The sequence below is a fragment of the Alexandromys fortis genome, unplaced genomic scaffold, assembly GCF_014885135.2.
Source record: "Alexandromys fortis isolate MF-2015 unplaced genomic scaffold, M_Fortis_MF-2015_v1.1 scaffold_34, whole genome shotgun sequence".
Taxonomy (NCBI): Eukaryota; Metazoa; Chordata; class Mammalia; order Rodentia; family Cricetidae; genus Alexandromys; species Alexandromys fortis.
Window position 1 is genome coordinate 8,393,557 of NW_026067933.1, and position 21,455 is coordinate 8,415,011.

The 21,455-nt window shown below is 43.0% G+C and overlaps 1 protein-coding gene across 4 annotated transcripts in view; it reads right to left on the minus strand.

Moving 5' to 3' along the window:
- The window catches only part of Met (MET proto-oncogene, receptor tyrosine kinase), a 110,516-nt gene that overhangs the window by 36,489 nt on the left and 52,572 nt on the right, over positions 1-21,455 (minus strand). For all 4 annotated transcript variants that reach the window (XM_050145881.1, XM_050145879.1, XM_050145880.1 and 1 more), the window contains 7 exons: positions 13,701-13,835; positions 12,293-12,466; positions 7,929-8,089; positions 5,811-5,913; positions 5,565-5,701; positions 4,739-4,900; positions 3,882-3,981 (listed from right to left, as the gene is read on the minus strand). In XM_050145881.1, the coding sequence (XP_050001838.1) occupies positions 3,882-3,981; positions 4,739-4,900; positions 5,565-5,701; positions 5,811-5,913; positions 7,929-8,089; positions 12,293-12,466; positions 13,701-13,835 (972 nt within the window). The remainder of the gene's footprint in view (positions 1-3,881; positions 3,982-4,738; positions 4,901-5,564; positions 5,702-5,810; positions 5,914-7,928; positions 8,090-12,292; positions 12,467-13,700; positions 13,836-21,455) is intronic.

The following is a 21,455-nucleotide window of genomic DNA, read 5'->3' on the forward strand; positions in this document are numbered from 1 at the left end:
GATAGGTGTAAAGTGTTCCAAACAACACAACTGTTTTTTTTTTTTTTTTTTTTTTTTTTTTTTTTTTTTTTTTTAACCCAGAGCGTGCAGGGCAGAAGCTATGGTGATGTAGCTGCAGCTGCCTTCCTTCTATCACGTAACTGCTTAGGACAAGGCGGGGGAACCGCCTCCGCATTTTGTAAAGCAGCTATGGGTGAACAAGGGCTGGACTTTGAGAATTTAGAAGTCCTTGGTTCCGATCTCACTTTTAGGTTATGAGAAGTGGGGTGAAGGCATCACTCAGAAACTGTTTCCCCACTTAGGAACTACGACTGAGGTTTTTTTTTTTTTTTTTTTCACAGCGTGGGAAGCTTCACGGTAAAGGGCTTTGTACACTGCCTGGTTCCACGTGGTTAACATCACAGCTGACCATGTTCATGGACCCTCAGTGTGTTAACTGGTAAAATACTCTACAAAGTTAGTCTCCTGTGATGTTCCTGTTACTCCTACAGGGAGGTGGCATGCTGTGCCATTTTTAGTTAAAGACCCTGAGCTCAGGAAAACATACTTCATTCAGTCTGGTCACACATCTGAGGGGTGGAGTGCCAGCAACCAAGGCCATTGGCATCAGCGGCCCCTGTCATCACCACCGAGCCTTGCGTCCTTTCTCACTCCGTAGCCTCTCTAAATAATTCTGTCCATGTTACAATGGCTCTGTTGCTATTATTTTATATCCTTTCATCTCTCATTTCCAATCCTCCTCTTTGAAATTCTGATTTATGGAATTTTGGAAAATGTAGTTTCCTCCTGATTGTACTTAGACGAAAGCCAGTCACACAAAGTGGTGTATTTAAAGTCAAAGGGTAGCGTTTCTCCCCCAAGGAAAAGACAAACAGGCAACAACATCCCTTAGATTTCCTTTTCTTTGACAAGTAGAGTTGGAGATAAAACAATTGCTTATGCCCACAATAGCAAAAGACCTCAGGATATACATAAAAAGCACAGAATTTACTGTGTGATGTTTTCTCCTTAATAATTTAAAACTTACTCAGTATTTAAAAATCTATGTTGGAATCAGATAAGACGGAGAGATAAAAATGAATAAAATAGATTGCACTATCTAATTTTATATAAAATAAAATGCCATAGTTCTAAGAGCTATTTATTCCTATCATCTTGTAAAATGGAAATGAAATATTTCACTGCTACCATATTAATTCTCTGTATAATAACAAGAATCTAAAAAAAACCCCACAGATTAATCTGCAGGGCTCTGGTACACAGCATGCATTAACAAATTAATCTACGTTTTTGTTACATTAATTATTTCTATATTTTAATGCTGTGAGTTTTCTGGAGTTAAAAATTATTCTGGCTAGATATAGATCTACATCAGACATCACCATTAAGTTTTTATTTGCTAAATAATAAATGAGTTCAATTCATCATAGCCAACTTTATAGTCTAAAAGCCACAGGGAACTGAGATGGAGCATACACCTCTCCATAAGGCAGTGTTTAGGAATGACCATAAAGGAAGGGATAATGAAAGAGCAAACAGTAGAAGATCCCTTAGATAGTTCACTACCATCCAGTACTAACATGCAGAGCTATTGTACACTGTGTTTCTGACTCAAACAATAGCAGTTTGTATTATTTCCACATATAAGACAGCTAAGACTTGTATGTCTGAGTCTTCTTGGTGGTACGCCTCTCTTATATCACCTGGAGGGCTTCAAGCAAACATTTAATTATAAATAAATGGCCGAAGTTGAGAATTGTTCTGTAGACCATCTTTGGGTAAAGAGACGAAAGCAATCTCCCCCATTATTTTAATAATGGAAGCTTGCTCTTCAGCAAATGAATCATTTATCAGAGCCAACTTTAAAAATTCACATGCCAACACCAAAGGGGATAACTGTTATTTTTATTTGGCTAAAATAAAATTGTATCTTGGTTGTGGAGAATGGATGTCTCCTAAATTAATATCAGTGGTATTCTAATGTTGTTTGTGGCCATGTACGGGAGATCAGCTTCCGGGCCCTTCACTTCATGCCGTGACTCCCTGGGGTACCATCTCTCGGAAATATGATAAGAATCTAATAATGCACGTTAGAGGTGATGCGGCGTGGGGTGATCGAGAGGGTCAAGGGAAATCTCATTTGGGATGACCTTGTTGTTTGGTGACTTAGCTTGCCATTTTTAGTCCCCAATTGCTTTTCTTAATTAAGGAACAGAGTAGCTTTAGTCTTTAAGAAATATTGGATGGGGAAATTTCCAAGAAAGTGCTATAATTCAATCTCTCACTTGCCTGATTGAGAGTGTATGCGAGAGAGGGCACTTGGAGCCTTTTCTCCAAGTAGAGTGCATATGTCCAGTGAGAGCATGACATCTCATCGCAGAAAAACTGCAACAAAATCTAGACCTTTCTGAGGTCTATATTAAAGCTACGGCTGTTTCTTTTTGTTTGCTTATTTTTCTTTTTGAAACAGGGTTTTATTTAGCCCTAGTCTAGTCTTGAACTCACTATATGGCTGAGGCCAACCTTAGGCTTCGGGTCCTCCTGGATCCGTCTTCCAGATGCTGTGATTATAGACACATAGAGACCATGGCAGGCCTTATGTGACCTACTGAAATTGATCCATCACCTTTAATTAAATTATGGTTGGGTTTGCAAATAAAAAAGGAGATGTAGAGGAATGAAAAATACCACCGACATCTAGGATTAATATATTCTAATGTTTTTTTTGTTACTTGATAAAAATACTTTATTAGCATTTTGTGTGTGCCAATAGAGACAAAGGCAGTGGGATGGAGATACAAGGAAATAGGTTTTAGATTCAGAGCCTAAAACGCAGAGTGGTGGGGCAGATGTTGTGATTTTGTTTATCTATTTTTTATCAAGAGGTGTATAATAATTTAAAATTTCCTAACTTCAGTAGTCTAAATCATGTCTTTGATTATATATATGTTACAAGAAATACATCTATCTGTAATATATGTGTACCTGTAATGCTTTTCTATAAATAAATCTATTTATGATATAAACTTTTCATTTTGCTTATTGGCATCATGTAGTATGTATTTAACAAAAATAAAAACATATTAGCATGACTAAAGCATAGTATGTGCACATCTCACTCTTAAAAATGTCTATCTCACATCTTTCACTTGAAAAACGTATCAAAAGCTGTGTTAGGTTTCCACTGCTGGGAGGAAGCTCCATGAACCAAAACCAACTTGAGGAGAGGCTTGTTTCCTCTTACAACCCTCGGATCATACTCTGTCTGCGGGCTGTCAGGACAGGAACTCAAGGAGGGAGTAGGGAAGCAGGAACTGAAGGAAAGACCGCGGGAGAATTCTGCGTATGGACTTGTTCTCCCTCTGTAGGTGGTCCTATCTTTCCCAGGACCATCTATAGAGGGTGGGCACCACTCATACTGGGCTGGCCTTTCCAGCATCAATGAGTAATCAAGACTGGGCTGGCCCCTCCAGCATCAATGAGTAATCAAGACAATGCGTCCCCCAGACTTGCCTGCAGGCCAATATGATGGAGGAGGTCTCTCAACTGTGGCTCCCGCTTCGCAGATGAACCCGGCTTGTGACAAGCTTGTGTTTTGTACCAACAAATTCGAAAGCTACTGTCTCAAACTGAAAATCTTCATTGCTATATAAATGGGTTTGTGCGCATGCGCATGTATGTTCATGTGTGTGTGTGTGTGTTCATGTGCAAATGTGTATGTATGAATGTGATTGCAATGTCAGCTCAAGATTCTATTGTTGAATAAAAAGTGCCATTTGACCACTACAGCAAAGATTCCTAGTGAATATTAAAGGCAAAGCCTGGGCACTGGAAGCCTGGTGGTGGAGGCACGGCTCCGAGCAGCTACTCCAAGGACTTACCACGGTGTAGTTCATTCCCACTTCATGCACATTTATGACCAGCTTCGGGATGCTGACTGAGTTCAGGTTTTTTCCAATCCCTGTTATTGTGCTTCCACCACTGGCAAAATAAAAGAGAAAACAGGACTCTTCAGAGGTTCTCCACCAAGTCTTTAGAGGTTTACACTCAATGATAATGAGTAATAAGGTTTTACGCTCAATGGTAAAGTTAGAGGGCTAGCCAGAGTTGAATGGGAGCTCGGGGTAACACTTCTCTGGAAGTGAGAGAGCATTTTAAAGAAAATTTGTAAGCTGTAGAAATGTCTGAATTTTTACTGACTAAATGTGGAAAAGAAATGGGTTTTACTCTCTGAAAAGTACAAAGGAAAACGTCTGCGATCATTGTTGTGAGACGGTAGAATGAGCAGAAACGAGAAAGGCTGACCTAAGTCCAAGAAGACACTGGCTGTGCAGAGTCTGGTAGAGGGGAAAGTGTGTGTAAAGGAATCCCAAGGTGTGAGGAGAGGCAAGGGAGAGGTGGCTCTGCTGTCAGGAATTGTGCTCAGCCGAGAGCAGACACAGACGCACACACGCTCTATATGACACAGGTGTGTATACACTACGGCACTAGGTTGAACCATTCTTGTCTAAAGCATAACTGGATTGGAAGACTGTTTCTTGGCATGAGCTGCCATCGATAAAGTCAAGCTGTCCCTGAATCCCAAATGTAATTTCCCACTGAATCGGAAAGGTGCCTTCAAAAGAAACACCACTGCATTTAAGTGAGGGATGAAAGCACGAGGCTGCTTGGTTGTTTCCGCAGCCAAATCACCCGTCTGTTCTCGCTCTTCTTCTCCCCATCCGCAGTTTTCACTTACCTAATGAAAGATTTGGTCGGGTAGATTTCAGAGACCATGGGGTCCTCCCGGTAACTGAAGCTGCTTGTCTCTCGGTTAGCTAAATCAATTTTCAATTTCACGGGAAACTCGGCGGAGATGGTTTGGGCTGGGGTGTAGCACTCAAGAATACTATCTGATACACTGAACAGAATCAAACAAACAAAAGAACAGAAAGGAGGGAAGGAAGAAAAACAGACATTAGTTAATAGTGATATACATAATCCGAAATTATATCTGCCAGTCAGAAAACATAACCCTGTGGAGTTTCCTGAGGTGGTCTAGGAGACTAGCTCTTCCTAGTGTAGGCTGTTTACATTCAACTGGATCCCACACTCAGCCTTGTTGAAAGGCCATCCGTGACTTCAAAACAATTGGCGGTTCAGGCAACCTTCAAAGTACATTTGGTACTGGAACAATCTTAGCTGCTTCAACTCTAAGAAGGAGAAACATAGCCACCTTCCAAATCTAACCTCACCCATTTCTTCCCTCCCTATGTCTTCTTTAGCCTTGAATCTTGATAGAAATGTTTATTTTGATGTAATGCCAATAAAGAGCCTCAAGCTCACTCTGTAGCTGGGATAAGACTCAGGGCAGCAAGACAAAACTCCGAAGGGGGATAAAGCAATAAAAAGGAAGGGCAGAAAAACCAGCAAAGGGGGCGAATGGCTGTGGGAAGCAGGGAACCGTCAGTAGGAGAGGAAGTCATAAACAAACACCTTTACTATGCTTTGTTTCCACAGACACAGGAGAGCTTGGCGTGATGCGTCAGGTACAGACATTAATACGGCAAAAAAAGCCCCAATACCTTTTCAAAGTACATGTTTTCCCACCAATCGAAATGTGTCTAGAATTCCCGCTGTTTAGATACTTTCCAGTTAACGTGAGCAAAGTCCCTCCAGCCTGAGGACCAAAACTTGGAGAGATGCTTGTTATTACAGGATCCTGAGTAGGGAGCAAAAACAAAAATGTTAACCGGTAAATTCCATCATTGAAGTAGATGAAATAAAGATCAAACGTCCTCGGTCATGAACAAAATAATGCCTGGACTTACTACATAGGAAAACGTGCTGTATTGTGTTGCCCCTCGGCTGTTGGAGATGATTACAGACACATTGAAGTGCTCACTCATCGCAGGACCAACTGTGCACTTCAACCTACAAAAAAAAAAAAAAAGCAAGACTTAATATGATTGTGAGCTCATGACCGCAAACGGCAAGCTCGGTTTCGTGGACTCATTAGGTCAAAAATCACATAATTCTATTTTTTGAGTGATCACGCCAAACTTCGTATAAACCGTAATAGGAAACTTCAGACCTCACCACGGCAGACTTCCCCAGCTAAGAAGTGCGCGATGATCTAAGATGGTAAGACTACATGGTTGGCACACGGGAGATGATGATCGCTATCTCAACAGCATGTGAAGCAATGCGCCATGGATGAACAAGCCAACTCTTCATCAACTATGCCAGCAGCTATATTTCTGTGACTGGAGTTGTGTGTGACAAGTCTATTTAAATCACTGAGAGGAACAAAACTATGGCAGTTTTTCCATAGAATTATTAGTATTACTGTGCCGTGTTGGAAGCATAAGTATTCACATGGAAGCCAGAGGTCAACCTTGGGTGTTATATCTCAGAGGCCACCTACCTGGTTTTGAGATGGGCTCTCTCACAGGGACTGGGACATCCCCGATTAGGCTAGACTGGCTGGCCAGCAAGCCTCAGAGATCTTCCTGTCTCTGCCTCCCTGGCGCTGGATTGCCAGTGAGCACCATCATGCCCAGTCTTTTACTGGGCACTGTGTATTGAATTTGGGTCCTTGTACTTGCCTGGCAAGCACTTTGGCAACTGCAACATCTTTTTAGAAGCCAACAGAGCCAATTCTTCATCAGCAATCTTATATAGTTTAATATATAATACATATAATATAAAGCTGAATATAATTTGTTTCACTAAGTAACACCTAAAAAAGAATGCATTGTGTTTCTTCTTTATAGATCTTAATTCATCTTGCAATAATGAGTTTTTGAGAACAAGGGATGTTTCTAGGGTGAATTTGCTTTTGCCTTCGGGCTAGCAAGCTTGACATTAATTGGTTTTAGTTTCATTAAAATGTATATGTTAAGGTCTTTTATGACACTGGAATGAAATCTAGTAGATACATTCACTCTCTTGAACAGGTTCAACCAAAAAGATTCAACTGTTAAAATTTCAGTTGTTGCTACTACAACGAAACAAGTCATTCCCGCATTACCCACTCACTGTAGAATTTAGAGACTGGAGGGGGAATAGGTAGGATAGACAGAGTAGAACAAACACAGGCCTTGATCAGAGGGCTGAACTTGCCAGTCTGTCGGCTCTGATCCCTTAGTTTGGCTAGGCTGCATCCCAGCTTTCTGTGCTTTATGTAAGAATGGAATTGACACCTCTCAGTTGTTTGGGGAGATGCCCGGATGACAGAGTGCCAACGACTATTACCTGAATATAAATTTAAGTTCACCAAGAAAAGAGTCTCAAAAGTGTGATGGATGGCGTCACCCCTGCTGCGAGGACCAGCAGGTGGGTTGTGATAAGAGAACAGGCACCACTGTTTACTGATGTCCACAGGAGGCTTTGGGAACAGTGTTTGGAGTCTGAAGAGGAAGGGCCACTATTTCAAGTGACACAGATAGTTTCTGCAGAAACTATTTTAGTAGTTTCAAAGCTCCTGGAAGCCCAGCTAGTTAAGACATTTCGGTAGGTAAGGTCACAAGCCTCGCGACCTGACCTTACCATACAACCCTAGCCCTGGGAACTACAATAGAAGGAGGTGACCAAATTCCTCGAGCCGTCTCCTGACTTCCACACGCGATGCTCCGTGTGTGACGGTAGGCATAGATTTTCGTTACCACACAAAACCAGTGAAAATACAAGTATTAAACTCCAACTGTGCATAAAAATTAAATCAAGCAGACAAGTCAAAAAACAACCAGTGGCTACTGAATCCATCTTTTCGTTACCGGGGCCACGTCACCCTTTTCTTTCTCCGAGTCTCTCCAATGCAGAGACCGGTCAAGACCCTTATTAATTCATGATGAACATGTTGAGCATTTTTTCTTTTTTAGAAACTGTAATTAAAAGCCTACGCCTGTCTTCCAAGCCCGGCCCAGCAAAGCCCCTGCGTTCCTTACGTATTTGTTGTGCTCTCACTTAGGGCCAAGGTACAGCTCTCATTGCCAAGCAGAACTTTGGTTTTCTTTAAATCAAATTTATTATTCTTCTTGAATCCAAAGTCCCAGCCACATATGGTCAGCATCGTTCCTCCTTCAAGGGGCGCGCTAGTGGGGAAAACCTACAAGGATAAAGCAGAACTTAAAAGGAAGATACATAATAATGTGATCTTTTTTTCATATTGTGGAAACCAACAAAACTATGTATTATATTTTAATAATTATTTTATTTTGAGAAATTTATGTGCATATGTTTCTGTGTGTGGGTTTGTGCCTGTGAGCACATTGACTATGAGGGTCAGAAGAGGACATGTGATCTCCTAGTCCAGGAATTACAGCTGGTTGGGAGTCACCAAACATGGGTGCTGGGAAGTAAGCTCAGGTCCTCTGGTTAGGCATCTCTCCAGCTCCCTGGATCTGCTTTATACGTACCCATTTGTATTTCTTACATACGATTTTCAGTAGCTTTTAAATGTGTATTTGATACATAACATATACAAAATTATGTAATATTTAATACAAACGACACATTTCCATTGGGAAAAAAAATCAAAACTAAGAGATCCACAAATCAGAATGGTAGTAATCTTTCTAATTCTCTTTGACATTATTCTACCTCATTTTAAAGATATTTTTCCTCATATGCGATGTTCAGTGAATAAGAGGCTCATCTTTGGTGTGTTAAAAGTGCATTCTGGAGGCACTGAAAAGATGGTGGCAGCCATGATAAACCAGAACATGAGGCTTCTATGCTGTCTGGAAGACAACAGTTCCTGGACTAAAACTATTTAGGCAAAACACACTTCCAAGTTAAAAATAAGCTTCTCGTGGGGAGCTGTGTGACAATTGAGAAAGGAAATGCTCTTTTGGGGGGACACATTGTAAATTGTGCTGTAAAGTACAATGGTGGGAAAATGAAGTGTGAAGATGGAGAGACTGCGACCCCGCCTAGGCCTGCACCAAAGCCTGTCCGGCACCAGCTTACAGTTAGGAAGAACATACAGAAGAACTCAAATTTGCAAACATTCGCACCCTCCCTCCGTAAAGAATTACAAACCAATGTCTTAACTCACCCTTGTTACAAAAGTCTCCTAAAGTCTTAGCTTAATGCTTTTATGATCGCCATTTTTTTTTACCATAAAATTCCATTACATAGCTGTGTCTTTCTTGAAAATTCACCTCATCTCTGTCTAACCCAGTGAGAACTGCTGGGGGAAAAATCTGTTTATTATGATATTAGAAATCCAGGAGAAGAGAAACATTGGCGCCCAGGACCTTCTTCAGGCCAAGCCCGCCACACGGCTGCTGCTCCTTCTAACGAGAAGGTTTTCCCCATCCAACACAGTAGCTCAAGCTGCTGTAGGTCTGCTCCTTCTGCCTCCAGCCCTTGCCCTGCTCCGCGTCCCAACTGAAGCCTGTCACTCAGCACACACGATCGCTCAGAGACTTGGCCGTCATTGAGAAAAGGCACAGAGTTGTTCAGCAGCTGCACTGGCCAGAGACAACAGTGACAAGAAGTCCCGTCTGAGAGGACGGCTCTGTGTTAGCATTCGCTGAGCCGAACACGGTCCCAGCGGCTTATGGAGGAACTGCCGCTCTTCCAGGGGAAAAGGAAGGAAGTTGTCGTAGACCACACACCCTTGCACAGCCCCAACAATGGGCTGGCAAACTCTGAGTTATCCTGAAGTGCAGAGAAACTCTCTGGGCAGGAAAGGAGTGTCCTGCAGAAAGCCCCAGAAGCCAGAACTGCCACCTGTCTGGCTATCACAGGTAAAAGATCCCATCACTGCTGAGGGCATTCCAACAAGACTTTCGGATTGTTAGTGCACTCCACTAAGATAAAATATGAGAAAGCATTCAAAAAATGGAGATTAAGTTTTACTACTGAAGCCACTTTCTGGTTTAGCAGGAAAAAACAAAGCCACAGATATGCCGATGGCAACACACTGCTGCCTGGTCTGCTGTTGCTCCGTATCAGTGACTCTGATCATTGATATAGTTCTCTTGTGTCTCAGAGATCATCTTCAGTCCTATAAGGCATGGCAACCCCCTTCCCCTCCCAATACCCTCAGGATATATTGGGAAAAGGCCCCTCATTTTCTGAACATTCCTCCTTGCTCTCAAAGATCAGATGGCACATTTGAAACAATGGATTGGGGCTAGCATCCTGAGATCACTCATATCTAAGAGTACAAAGACTCTCAGCCATTGAGCACCGTGTACCTTGAGACGCAGGTTGGTGTGTATGTATCAGAATGTGAAACTCTATACATCAGCTGAATTTGCGCATATAGAGTTGAGGGCAGCAAAGCAAAGGGACAATCTGTCTTGTTTTTCGCAGCAAGAACACCAAATGTCACGGTCTAGTACAGCATGAAATCTTTCTAACAGCGATGGGTGGGGGCGGGGTGGGCTGGGCTGGGGGGATTTACAGACTCAGCTGTACCGCTTTCCTCTTACTCTACGGCCCAGGCCTCGTCAGCGTGTGCATGATACTCTGCAAGCTTCTACGTTTACTTTGCTTTTACTTTTAAGTTTTGTTTTGGGGGTTGGGTTGCAAGGGCAGAGGGCAGAAACAAGGGGACAGGGAGAGGACTGGGATCAGGGTGAATAATGTGAAATCCACAAAGAATCGATAAAAAGTTTCAAAAAAATCAACTCTAGAGCGCTGGGCTTCCGAAAGAGGAGGGAGGAGGAAGGCTTGTATGAGAGACTACGTGGTTCTAGAAAGCTCTAAGCTATTTACTCTGTTTTCAGCTTTTTTTTTTTTTTTTTAAAAAACAAGATTTTCATGGTTAGTAACGAGAAGCACAATGGTCAAGAAGAAATGTTTCTCCTGGTCAGGTTATCAGTCTGCCTTCTTAAATACTAATGAAGATAGCTTTGAAAAGCTGTTGGGACTTGACTTGACACACACACACATCACACACACACGTGCACACACACATCACACATACCACACACACATACCACAGACATATCACACATATATACACATATGACACACACAGACACACACAGACACACACATCATACACACGGGCACGCATGCACAGAACATCACACATACCACACACACATATACCACAGACATATCACACATATACACACATATGACATACACAGACACACAGATACACACACACACACTCAAGTTGTCATAGACTGTGAAGAAACCCCCAAGGCTGTTTGGAAAAGTGGACAGTTGCAATGTGAGTGTTTAAAGAAGACTGAAGGACACAGCAAGGATCCAGAGTTGCTATTCCCTGCTTTCAGTGCATTCTCTGGCTGGTCAAGAATTGATATTGTATTGCACCTAGCAGAAAATGGTTTTATTGAAAAAACCACTGCAAATCTCGCTCCAAACCGTAGCTAAATGGAAACAGTCAATTCACTCCAGCAGGGTTTCCACTCTGCTACTTTGTTTACTTGGAGCAAACCAGGTGACCCAGCCCTTTAACTTGAATCTTTTACAAGAGGCTTTTACTAAAGTCCAACTGGCCTACAGGCAGACAGAAAAAGCCAATACTGGGTCCTTGCTGAGGAAATGTTTTCAAGCAAAATAAAACTACCCCTGCTTTTCAAACCAATCCTTTTGAAAATGAAACAACACTTAGCTACGCAGTGCCAATGCGTCAAGGCACTGTACTGCAGCAGCTGCAGCACCAAGGCTGCCGTCCTTGCCGGGAACTAGGATCTTCAAGAGCAGGCTGCACTTGTCTCCTTTTGAACTATATGTCCCAGCATACGATCAGGAAGTATTTTCAAAGTGAATTAGAAGAATGAGATGGCTTGTAGAAGTGCGGATGTCAGTACAGCTATTCCTAGAGTCATCCTTTCTCGTTCAAGTACATTGAGACAAGATTTAAGCCACGCACAGGTGGAAAGGGAACTGACCTCTATGTGTAAGGATCGTCAGTTGCGTGGCTCAACTCAGGAGCCCGCATGTATGCCACGGACCTAAGACCTCTCTCTGGGGAGTTAGAGGCTTCTGCTTGGGCACCTGGCCTAGAGCAGGCCATGAGGAATGAGTGTGGGTGATTCAGGAGGGAACAGATCGGAACTGGGGTGCAGTGCTGCTCACTCTCACCCCGCTGTGCATCACACATGGGCCTAAGGGAGAGCAGCCACCCTAGACAGGACCTTAGGGGCACTTCAGATGCAGAGTGAGGGGGTGTCCCAACTCCACCTTAGGGACAAAGCTAAGATAGGTAGGGCCGGCGACCCCTCACTTTAATGAATAAATTGATTTTTGCATTCTTTTTTTGTTTTTTGGAATTTGCGTTTACCAAAAAATCTTCATGAGAGCTGACGGATGTTCCTACCTCATAAATTGCAGGCAGACAGACCTCTTGAGTCCAGGTGCCGCTGGGGCATTCATCAGAACGCACACATCGATCGCGGCACCAGCCACACTGAACAAAGGAAGGGGCGGAGAGACACTGGCTGCAAGACTGGAAGTGTCCACAGCCCAGGCCATTCAGTGGGATCTTGGAGATCTGCAAAGAAAAAGGACAGAAGGAGTTTCTATAAGGGTTTCGGTTTGCTTAAGTGAGAACTGCGTGTGCAAAAGTTTTATATAAATATCAGCTCAGGGCTGGAGAGATGGTTCAGTGGTTAAGAGCTCTGGCTGCTCTTCCAGAGGACCCTGGTTCAATTCCCAGCACCCACATGGCAGCTCACAGCTGTCTAACTCCAGTTCCAGGGAAGGACACCCTCACGCAGAAAAGAAAAAAAAAAGGCCAGGTGGTGGTGGCACGTGCCTTTAATCTCAGTACTCAGAAGGCAGAGGAAGGCAGATTTCAGTGAGTTTGAGGCCAGCCTGGTCTACAGAGCAAGTTACAAGACAGGCTCCAAAGTTACAAAGAAACCCTATCTCGAAAAACAAAAACAAACAAAAAAACACACACACAAAAAGGAGAAAGGCAAAAACATCACCCGATAGCATCTAATTAGGATAGCATCTATGTGAAAACCCCACAACAATGGCTCTAAGTGATCTAAAAATTCAAACTCCTCCTTTTACTATAGGCACATACGCGATGAAAGGTTAACGCTGTTTGCTGGATACGCTGTGCACCTGAGGTACGTGCCGCTTGGAAGGCCGAGACAGGGCTGTGAGTTCCAGGATGCTGACAGCGTAGCCTGAACCAACTCCCTAACACCCCAAACACAACTTCAAGGAACATCATTACTGTCTAGTCCACGAGCACTGTCCTATAACGCTAAACATTCTACAACGTTTAGAGACGAGGCTCTGTTTAAGATGATTTTAAAATAACGAGAGACCAATTGAGGCTGCAGGGGAAGCATTTGAAACCCTGGAAAGTCCTAAGCACGGTCACATACCATTCTGGTATCAAGGCGCACATCTCTCTCTTAGAGGACAGTGATTTCTGGCTGGAGTTAAATTCCTGTGTGTGCCGCCAGAATTTATCTGCCTGCTCTGGGGTTCTGAGTTAGGACTGTAATTTGCATTCTGCGAGGTTGTTTTTTTCACTGATAAACAGGACTGAAGAAGAGCATGATCTAAAGAAGATGCCCTCAGGCCTCACCTCCCTTGGACAACAGATAACTCTACTTCAGGCAGTCTCTGGAAGACTCAAGAAAGAACTAGACGGAGGAGATATGAATCTAAGACTGAGAGAGAGGTTATTGAAACAACAGCACACAGTTTCTATTTAAAAAAAAAAAAACCAAAGCCATGGCAATTCCAATGGAAACAGGCCTTACCTTCTTCCCTGTGACAACCAGTGTGTAGCCATTTTGGTCTGATGGCTGTACAACAATAACTTCTGGAGACACAGGCTGGGAATCCAGGAGGAAGTTCACATGAGGGGTGGCAGGTACGGTCCGAGAAAGCACAACCTGAGGTAGAAAAGAAAGCACATTCATTCCAAGGGACTAGCTTTAAACATAGAACAGCTAAGTGCGTTCGTGTTCCAACTAAAGACCGGCGGTTCCCCGTTAGAAATCAATACCACATCTTTTCATCCCCTGCCTCGAAGCCAGTTCTTCTGAACCCTCATGTTTTGCCCATGGTCTCAGCAGTTTCTAGGGAAAGATCTTGCAAACAATTAGCCGGCACATTCAAATCAATCCTCATAAATGTGCGGGCAGCTGGAAGAGACGAAACTGTCCCCAGAAGGAAGCCACCACATAGGCTACATCGTCACTGGATTATTCTCTAATCTGTCCTTTCAACCTTCCCCATGGGGCAGTTTCTTTTGACATCATGCTGAGAACAGAAGACAGGGAGTCCAGAAACTCGGGGCTGATTCCAGCTTTGCTGCTCGTAAGCTGTGTTCATCGATCTTATGAGGGTCAGAATAGACCCCGGCTGTTGGAATTAAATTTTTTAAAATAACACTGTCTCGTGATATGATATTACTTCTGTTACAATAAAGTTCTCCATTTTGTCCTGTCTGTAAAAATAAGGCCTGGTGGCTTTAACAATGTCTGAATGATGTGTACAGAAAAACGGTGTTAGTCTCGCTTTCAGGTATTTATCACTAGGGATATTCCCCAGCGATTCGATTTCCCCCCTTCCTGCTTCCAGACCCCAGTGATAATGGAAGTTCAGAGACAGACAGGCAAGGGATATAGTATCAGGACGGTTCTTCGCTGAGCGCAGCGCTTAGGATGGCTTGCGCATGCTCAGAGAGACTCTTGTTGCCAATGTGCGCGCAGGGGGTGTGGGAGAGGAGGCTGGTGCGAACTGGGCTCTATCTCTACTATAACACTACCCTACATTTCCAAGAAACTTTTACAAGCTGCATTTTCAAAGTGTACTGGTTTGTCATATGAAATCCTAGGACAGCTATGGGCACCCCGAAGTTAGAATGAAAGGCCAACCAACCAACCAAACAACAAAAATACTCCCTCAACCATAATTTTTCATTCCAAAAACAGAAGTGTTATTAGAGTAGTGATTACTGGCTTGGCACTCAAAAACATACAAAACATACTTATTTTGAAGAAAAATGGCCATTTTTTTCTTCTTTAACACAATGAAAAGGCCAAGTAGCCTGAAACAATGTGGGATGATTTCCAAGTGTTTAATTTGTTCTCATGGGGTGAACTGTTAACAGCAAAACTAACCAAATGCACATTGAGCCATAAAAATTTAGCATCGTGACATTTTTGTTCTACTCCAAACACTCAACACATTGAAAACACCTCCATTAAACTGGGCAGTTATATTTGCACAGAAATTTAATGATGACTCAAAGGTCATGTGGTCATGACCTCAAAGGTCATGAGGTCAGGATGGAAATTACTGTTATTTCCTACATTTAGGGCTCAATAGACATTTGTGACCTCTGTGGGCAAAGCAAAGAGGAGTTTAACTTCCAGTCCCTTACCCGCACCCCTGGGCTGCTCACCTATCAAATGCTGAGGATCTCAACCCTCTAGACCATGTTACCCAGATTTCAGCTCTTCAATTTTGCAATTTTAAACCCCTTGGGTGCTTAGCTCCTCCCATTGTCTGTAGTTCTTCAACCCATTATTTCCTCTTTGAATACAAAGGTTTTTTTTTTTGTTTGTTTTGTTTTGTTTTAAACCTGCTTTTAACATGCACAAGTCCAAAACTTAACACTCGGTCTTCTGTGATCTTGACTTCCTTGATGACTATGGATCAACTCTGGGCTGTTTGCATTTTTCACCCCCCTTCCCGGTTTCCTCTGTGCTCCTCAGACCCTACTAACAACCTCAGTGATCATCTCCCGGAGCACTTTCTAAAGGGTGTCGTGCGTTTTCTTCATACTGCTGTTACGTGGTATGTCGGGACTGAAGCTGCAGAGCCGTATGGTAATTCTATATATAACCTTGCTCTGTTTAGAATTTCTTGTGTCTATAATAAGCAATCCCTTCTTAATTCCTAGATGGTTATCTCGACTTTATCACATATCTGATTATATGCAACTTCCCTTGCTTTTCATAGAGATGCTCTGCTCTCTGCATCCCTGGGCTTGGGTTGATGGATTTGTTGTTGCCTTCTCTCTCTGATTTTTCAGCTGGAGACACCGTACACATGGCGCTGTCATCGTCGGTAACCACGTCAGGCACGATGCTAAGTGCTTCTTAAGACACCAGAGTGGCTTTTCACAATTATTCTGGATAAGATACTGTTTTTGTGCTTTCAACAAAATCCAAGGGAGAATTTACCTAGAACGTGCAAGAGTCAGGTTTCCCAGAGGCTTTACCTAATGCCAGAATCCGTGTGCTTGAGCCCTCCTTAAACACCCAACTGTTTGGTTCTAGGAGTCCAGGAGTAAGGACCAATCTGAAGCTTTGAGTGAGAACTCCCAAAGAACACTGGGGAGTTGAAGCTAGAACAGTCTTTGCAGTGCGTGCTTGCTCGTTGTTCCTTGTTTCAGGAACCTTGGCTGCACGAGTCAAGCGTGCCTAAGAAGGTCTCTCTGTTTTGAGTAGCACTGATAGCTCACATGACACCGAACAAGCCTAGCCAGCCAAGTTCATGGACTAGCATGGGTGCTGTCTGCTACAGAGATTGGGCAGCAGGAGAAGGCGGGAAGGCCTCGAGAAGAAGGGGTGAATCTTTGCCTCTGCAGTGATGAGCAGAGACCTTATCACACATGCAAATACCTTTCCAGTTCCTCATTAGCCTTTTCTCTGCAGGAACACCCACTGTATGGAAATGCCAAGAATGCTTTTTCTATCATTAATCCCTCCCTCCCTCTCATTGCCAGAATCCTAAATAATTGAGTAACCACTAAAATCCTCAAAACACCCCTGGAGCAATGCTTGCAAGAATTAGGAGTTGCTTTTTGTTGTCATGGAGATATTTCTAGGGACAGATCAGAATTTGGCATGTAAGTTTAATTCTTATGATAAATCACTTGGCAATCTGAGAACAATTAGTATGAAATAGAAGACTGGCAATTATCTTTTGAATTTCTACTGTGTCCATGACTAATGCTTAGCATTTAGACCACAAAACCTTTTTCTTTAATGATCCTGAAAATATAGCTCTAATGCATTGTTTGAGAGGAGGGGCGAGGGAAGAATTCAAATTTACTTGCTCATTGCAGTTATTAGACCACATAAACTTTCTCAAAAAAAAAATCTGAGGGAGGATGTGAGAAAATACTACATGAACAAATAAATAAAACAGTATTGTTTCACCCTGAAAATTTATAAATGTGAACAAAATAATTTTATGTGAGATAGTATAATTCATAAAAACTGAATTTCCCTAACATTCACATAGATTTATTTTCAATTAGACAACTTTACAATTTAATTTTGTTCAAAAACAGATGAACACAATTTGACATAAAATCCATCTATGTGGCTATTTACTTCCTCAAACGTTTCTGCTGTTCTTTTTTAAAGTAGACAATTCAAAAGTTTCTTGTGAGAAGGGGAAGATGAGGAGGAGGAGGGAAAAGAGGAGGAAGAAGAGGGAGCGTGGGAGTGTGGTGGTTTTAGGATCAGTAGGAATTTCAGTGGTCACTCAAGTCTCTCCAAGAATACGAAAGGGTAGGACATGCTCTCAATGCCCAGCAACCCTGATCAAATGTCTTCTTTGGCTGTCCTCTGAAGACACACAGGGGCCTTCCAGGTCCTTCAAGGAACCCACCCTCACCCGGGCTGTTCTGATCTAACCACTCCAACTCCTCTGTCTGACACTTTTCCTCATGTGATCCGCCACAGATGTATGGGGGAGCGCACTGCATCCCACCGTGGCCGTTTCTCCAGTGAGAATTCATCCCTCTTCCTTCCATCCCTGAAGCTTCCAGCCTGCCTTAGAAAGGTATAACTTTTAGAGCCTATCCAAATATTTGCAATCATTACTGCAGTCAACTTTGAAATACTTTCAGTAGCTCCAAAAGCACCAATATCCCTTAACAATCATTGTCCAACCTCCCCAGCCTCTGATAACTACTATTCTACTCTTTCTAATTTTTCCTATTCTAGACAATACATATAAATGGAATCTGACATTATCTGGCCTTTGTGTTGGCATTTTCCACTTAGTATATGTTTTTAAGGTTGTATATGTTCATCAATGCTCCTTCTATTGTCAAACAGTATTCTACTCTTTACTTAGACCACATTCTATGTATCACTCGATGAGCATTTGGGTGGCTCCTACACTTTGCCTCTGAATAACGCTACTAGGGATAGATGTGAGCTTCCTGTGTGAACATATACTTTCATTTCTCCTGTGTGCTGCATCTAGGATAAGGAGTTTTTAAATTTTTTTACTTTTATTTTATTTTTTAAAAATTTTTTCGAGACAGGGTTTCTCCGTAGCTTTTTGGTTCCTGTCCTGGAACTAGCTCTTGTAGACCAGGCTGGCCTCGAACTCCCTGAGATCTGCCTGCCTCTGCCTGCCGAGTACTGGGATTAAAGGCGTGCGCCACCACAGCCCAGCTCTAGGATAAGGATTTGTAAAACCTTCTGGTAGCCCTATTTTGAACATTTCAGAAGAACTGCTAAGCTTCTTCCCATAGTGTCTGTACTACTCCACGTTCCCACAAGTTAGTGCTACCATGTGCATTTGCTTTTCTCTTTTCTTCTACACTTTTATGAGGCAGGGTCTCTCTACAAAGCCATGGCTGTCCTGGCCCTCACTATGTAGATCAGCCTGGCCTTAAATTCACAGAGAACTACCGGCCTCTGCCTCCCAAAAGCTGGTGTTCTGGACTTAAAGGTATGTGCCCCCATATCTGGCCCTATTTTCCGTTTTCTTAATTATGGCCATTTTAGTGGGTGTGTAGTGGTACTTTTTTTTATTGTAGTTTGGGTTTCTGTTTCTATGTTTATCACCAAGTGCTTTTTTTTCCCCAGAGGAAAGTTTTTGCCATCCCTGCTCAGCACCCAGGTTTCTTCACAGTCAGAGTGAGCCTCTATGGTGCAGGGTCCTGGAGAGACTTCACAGTCAGAGTGAGCCTCTATGGTGCAGGGTCCTAGAGAGACTTCACAGTCAGAGTGAGCCTCTATGGTGCAGGGTCCTAGAGAGACTGGTAAGCGGCCGGACAGATGCTCCCTGGAGAAGCAGGGTGGCCGAGGCAGCACACTCCCCAGGCACCTGCGGAAGGGTGTGGGGCAGAGGAGGTGGAAGGGCAGTGGGGTTAGATCAGCATGGGTGAGGGTGGGTTCCATGAAGAACAGGGAGCGTCTGCTGCTGTCATGCCTGCCTCACTGTGGCGAACTGTGTCCTCAGGAGCAAAGAAACCCTTCCCCTTCACATTGCTTCTGTCAGCATTTTGTTACAGCGACGAGACAAGTCACTAAAGCAACTTCCGGGTTAGTATTGCAGATACATTGACTACAGGACAACCCGTCAGTGCACCGAGTTTATCTGCTATGCTAGTTAAAAGCAATAACCGTTCATAAACTAATGCTACACATGCTTTATATTTTACGCATCTCTCTTTTTTTTACCCCCTACAGAATTTCATCCATGAAATAAATTTTAGTTTCTCTTTGTCATCTACAACCCAAACAAACAAAAGTTTCATATTTTCCCAGGGTTCAAACATTTATGCTGCTTCAAATTTCCATACATGTGATACTGAACCAAATAAAAGCCTTCTAGAGCATGTATGCATTGATTTTAAGACATTGTACATGAACCCAGCTTAATTTTTAGCTATGGTCATGACCTTGAAATTCTTATTTACCCAAAGTTCCTGCTTAGCACAAAGAGACTTCTGAACTCACAACACATAATTTCTTCGAAAGCAACCAACTACCGTTAATAATATTCTTTCGGGATATATCTAGGTGAAGGCTGTGCGTTTCATTTTAAATGATGTTTTTCGTGATGCCTCTGTCTGAAAATGTTGTAAGAGATGAGTAAACTAACAAGCCCTATAGAGAAACGATGTGTGAGTTTAATCTTCATTCAGAGGCATCTCCATCTAATGCTCACATTGCTGAACCTGTATGTGTCTGTATATTAGAAAACACTAGTAATTCTAAACACAATGCATGCCATTGCCTTCCAATGGGAAGCACTGGTGTGGCACAGTAGAGTGGTGGCGTAGAAGCCACAAGCAATCTGACGACAGAAGGTCGGCAGATGAACTGATTTTACGGCAAGGGAGCAATTTTTCTCAACATCCCTGATTACCGACATAATCCTTTAAGTAATGGTCATAAAGAATGATCATGACCAAAAGACATCTTTCCTCTTTTAAGTTCCTTGCTAGACCCAACTAGTCCAGATACGACCAGAAGAGAAAGAAGGTGGAGGGTGTTACTAACACTGGAGGTAACATAACAGGAAAGGGGAGGGTGCTGAAGAAAGACCAGGGTGCTACCAAAGAACTTAACGGTAGCAGTGGTTGTGCCCAGGCAGCGGGCACTGTTAGCAGACACAGTGAGGCTGCCCAGGAAATGCTTGTGGAGCTGAATTTGAAACAAGTCTTGGGAAGGCCTCCAGCCCCTCCCCCATCTCTGATTCACTCACCCTCCCTGGCCTGACAGTCACGCACAAATATTTTAATAGCAATGCTTTGCATTTAGAGATTAAAGGCCTTATACAAGTGCTGTTAAAAAAAAATCAAGCAGGCATTGTTTAGATGTAGATTAGATGAGGAGCTCAGAAGGGGAGACGCGGGCAATCCCTGTGATTAGTCCTGTGATCTTCATGGGAATGCAGCCTTCTCCCACATGGCCCTGCACACTGGGCTAGGTTTCCCTGCAAGGGTGCACATCCTCACTGTTTACTTCTGCTGTCTCAAATGCTACTTGGTGTTTTACTTCAAAGCATCCCAAGAGAGTGATCACACAAATCAGAACCGTTTTTTTTTTTAATTCTATTATTACCATACTTCCACTGATCTCGACTCAGATCCATGTACACGACAGTAGATTTAGGTTTAGTCGCACCTGCATGAGATACGTTACACTCGTCTCAAAGTTAGCGACACGTCAAAAATGTCCTCTCTGCCACGCACAGACTATTGTTAGCTAAACAATATAATTCTTCCTAATCAAGTAGCCACTGTGAAATACCTGATTCACTTTGCACCCAACAGCTGGGGCCGTGGCGTGGGTTCCCAGCCCGAGCCCAACACCAACACAATAGGAAGGGCAGAAACAGCTGCAAACTCTTGGGATAAAAAAAATTTGCTCAGCGGCTCTGCCATTAGGCTCGAGGGTAGGAAGGAAGTAAAATCATTTCTCTGTGTTTTTCATGTGTGGCAGCTGCCTTGGGTGGGAAAAAAAATAGGTTGATTCTGTTTTGTAACAGAAACGCTATAGTATTTATTAAAACGATGAGTTGCAGAAACTTGGCCTGGCTTTTAGTCCAGTCAAAACACTTCACAGAACCTGGGAGGGAGTCACTCTGGCAACGCCAGCTGAAGGTCTCCTATCTTCCCTGCCCCCCTGCCCTCTTCCCTCCACTGTATCTGATGTAAACAAACTGGACCTCAGTGTGGTTGGCTGCCTGATTCAGTAAACTGTCAAATGTTTTAGGTTTATTTATATAAAAGTCGATGGAAC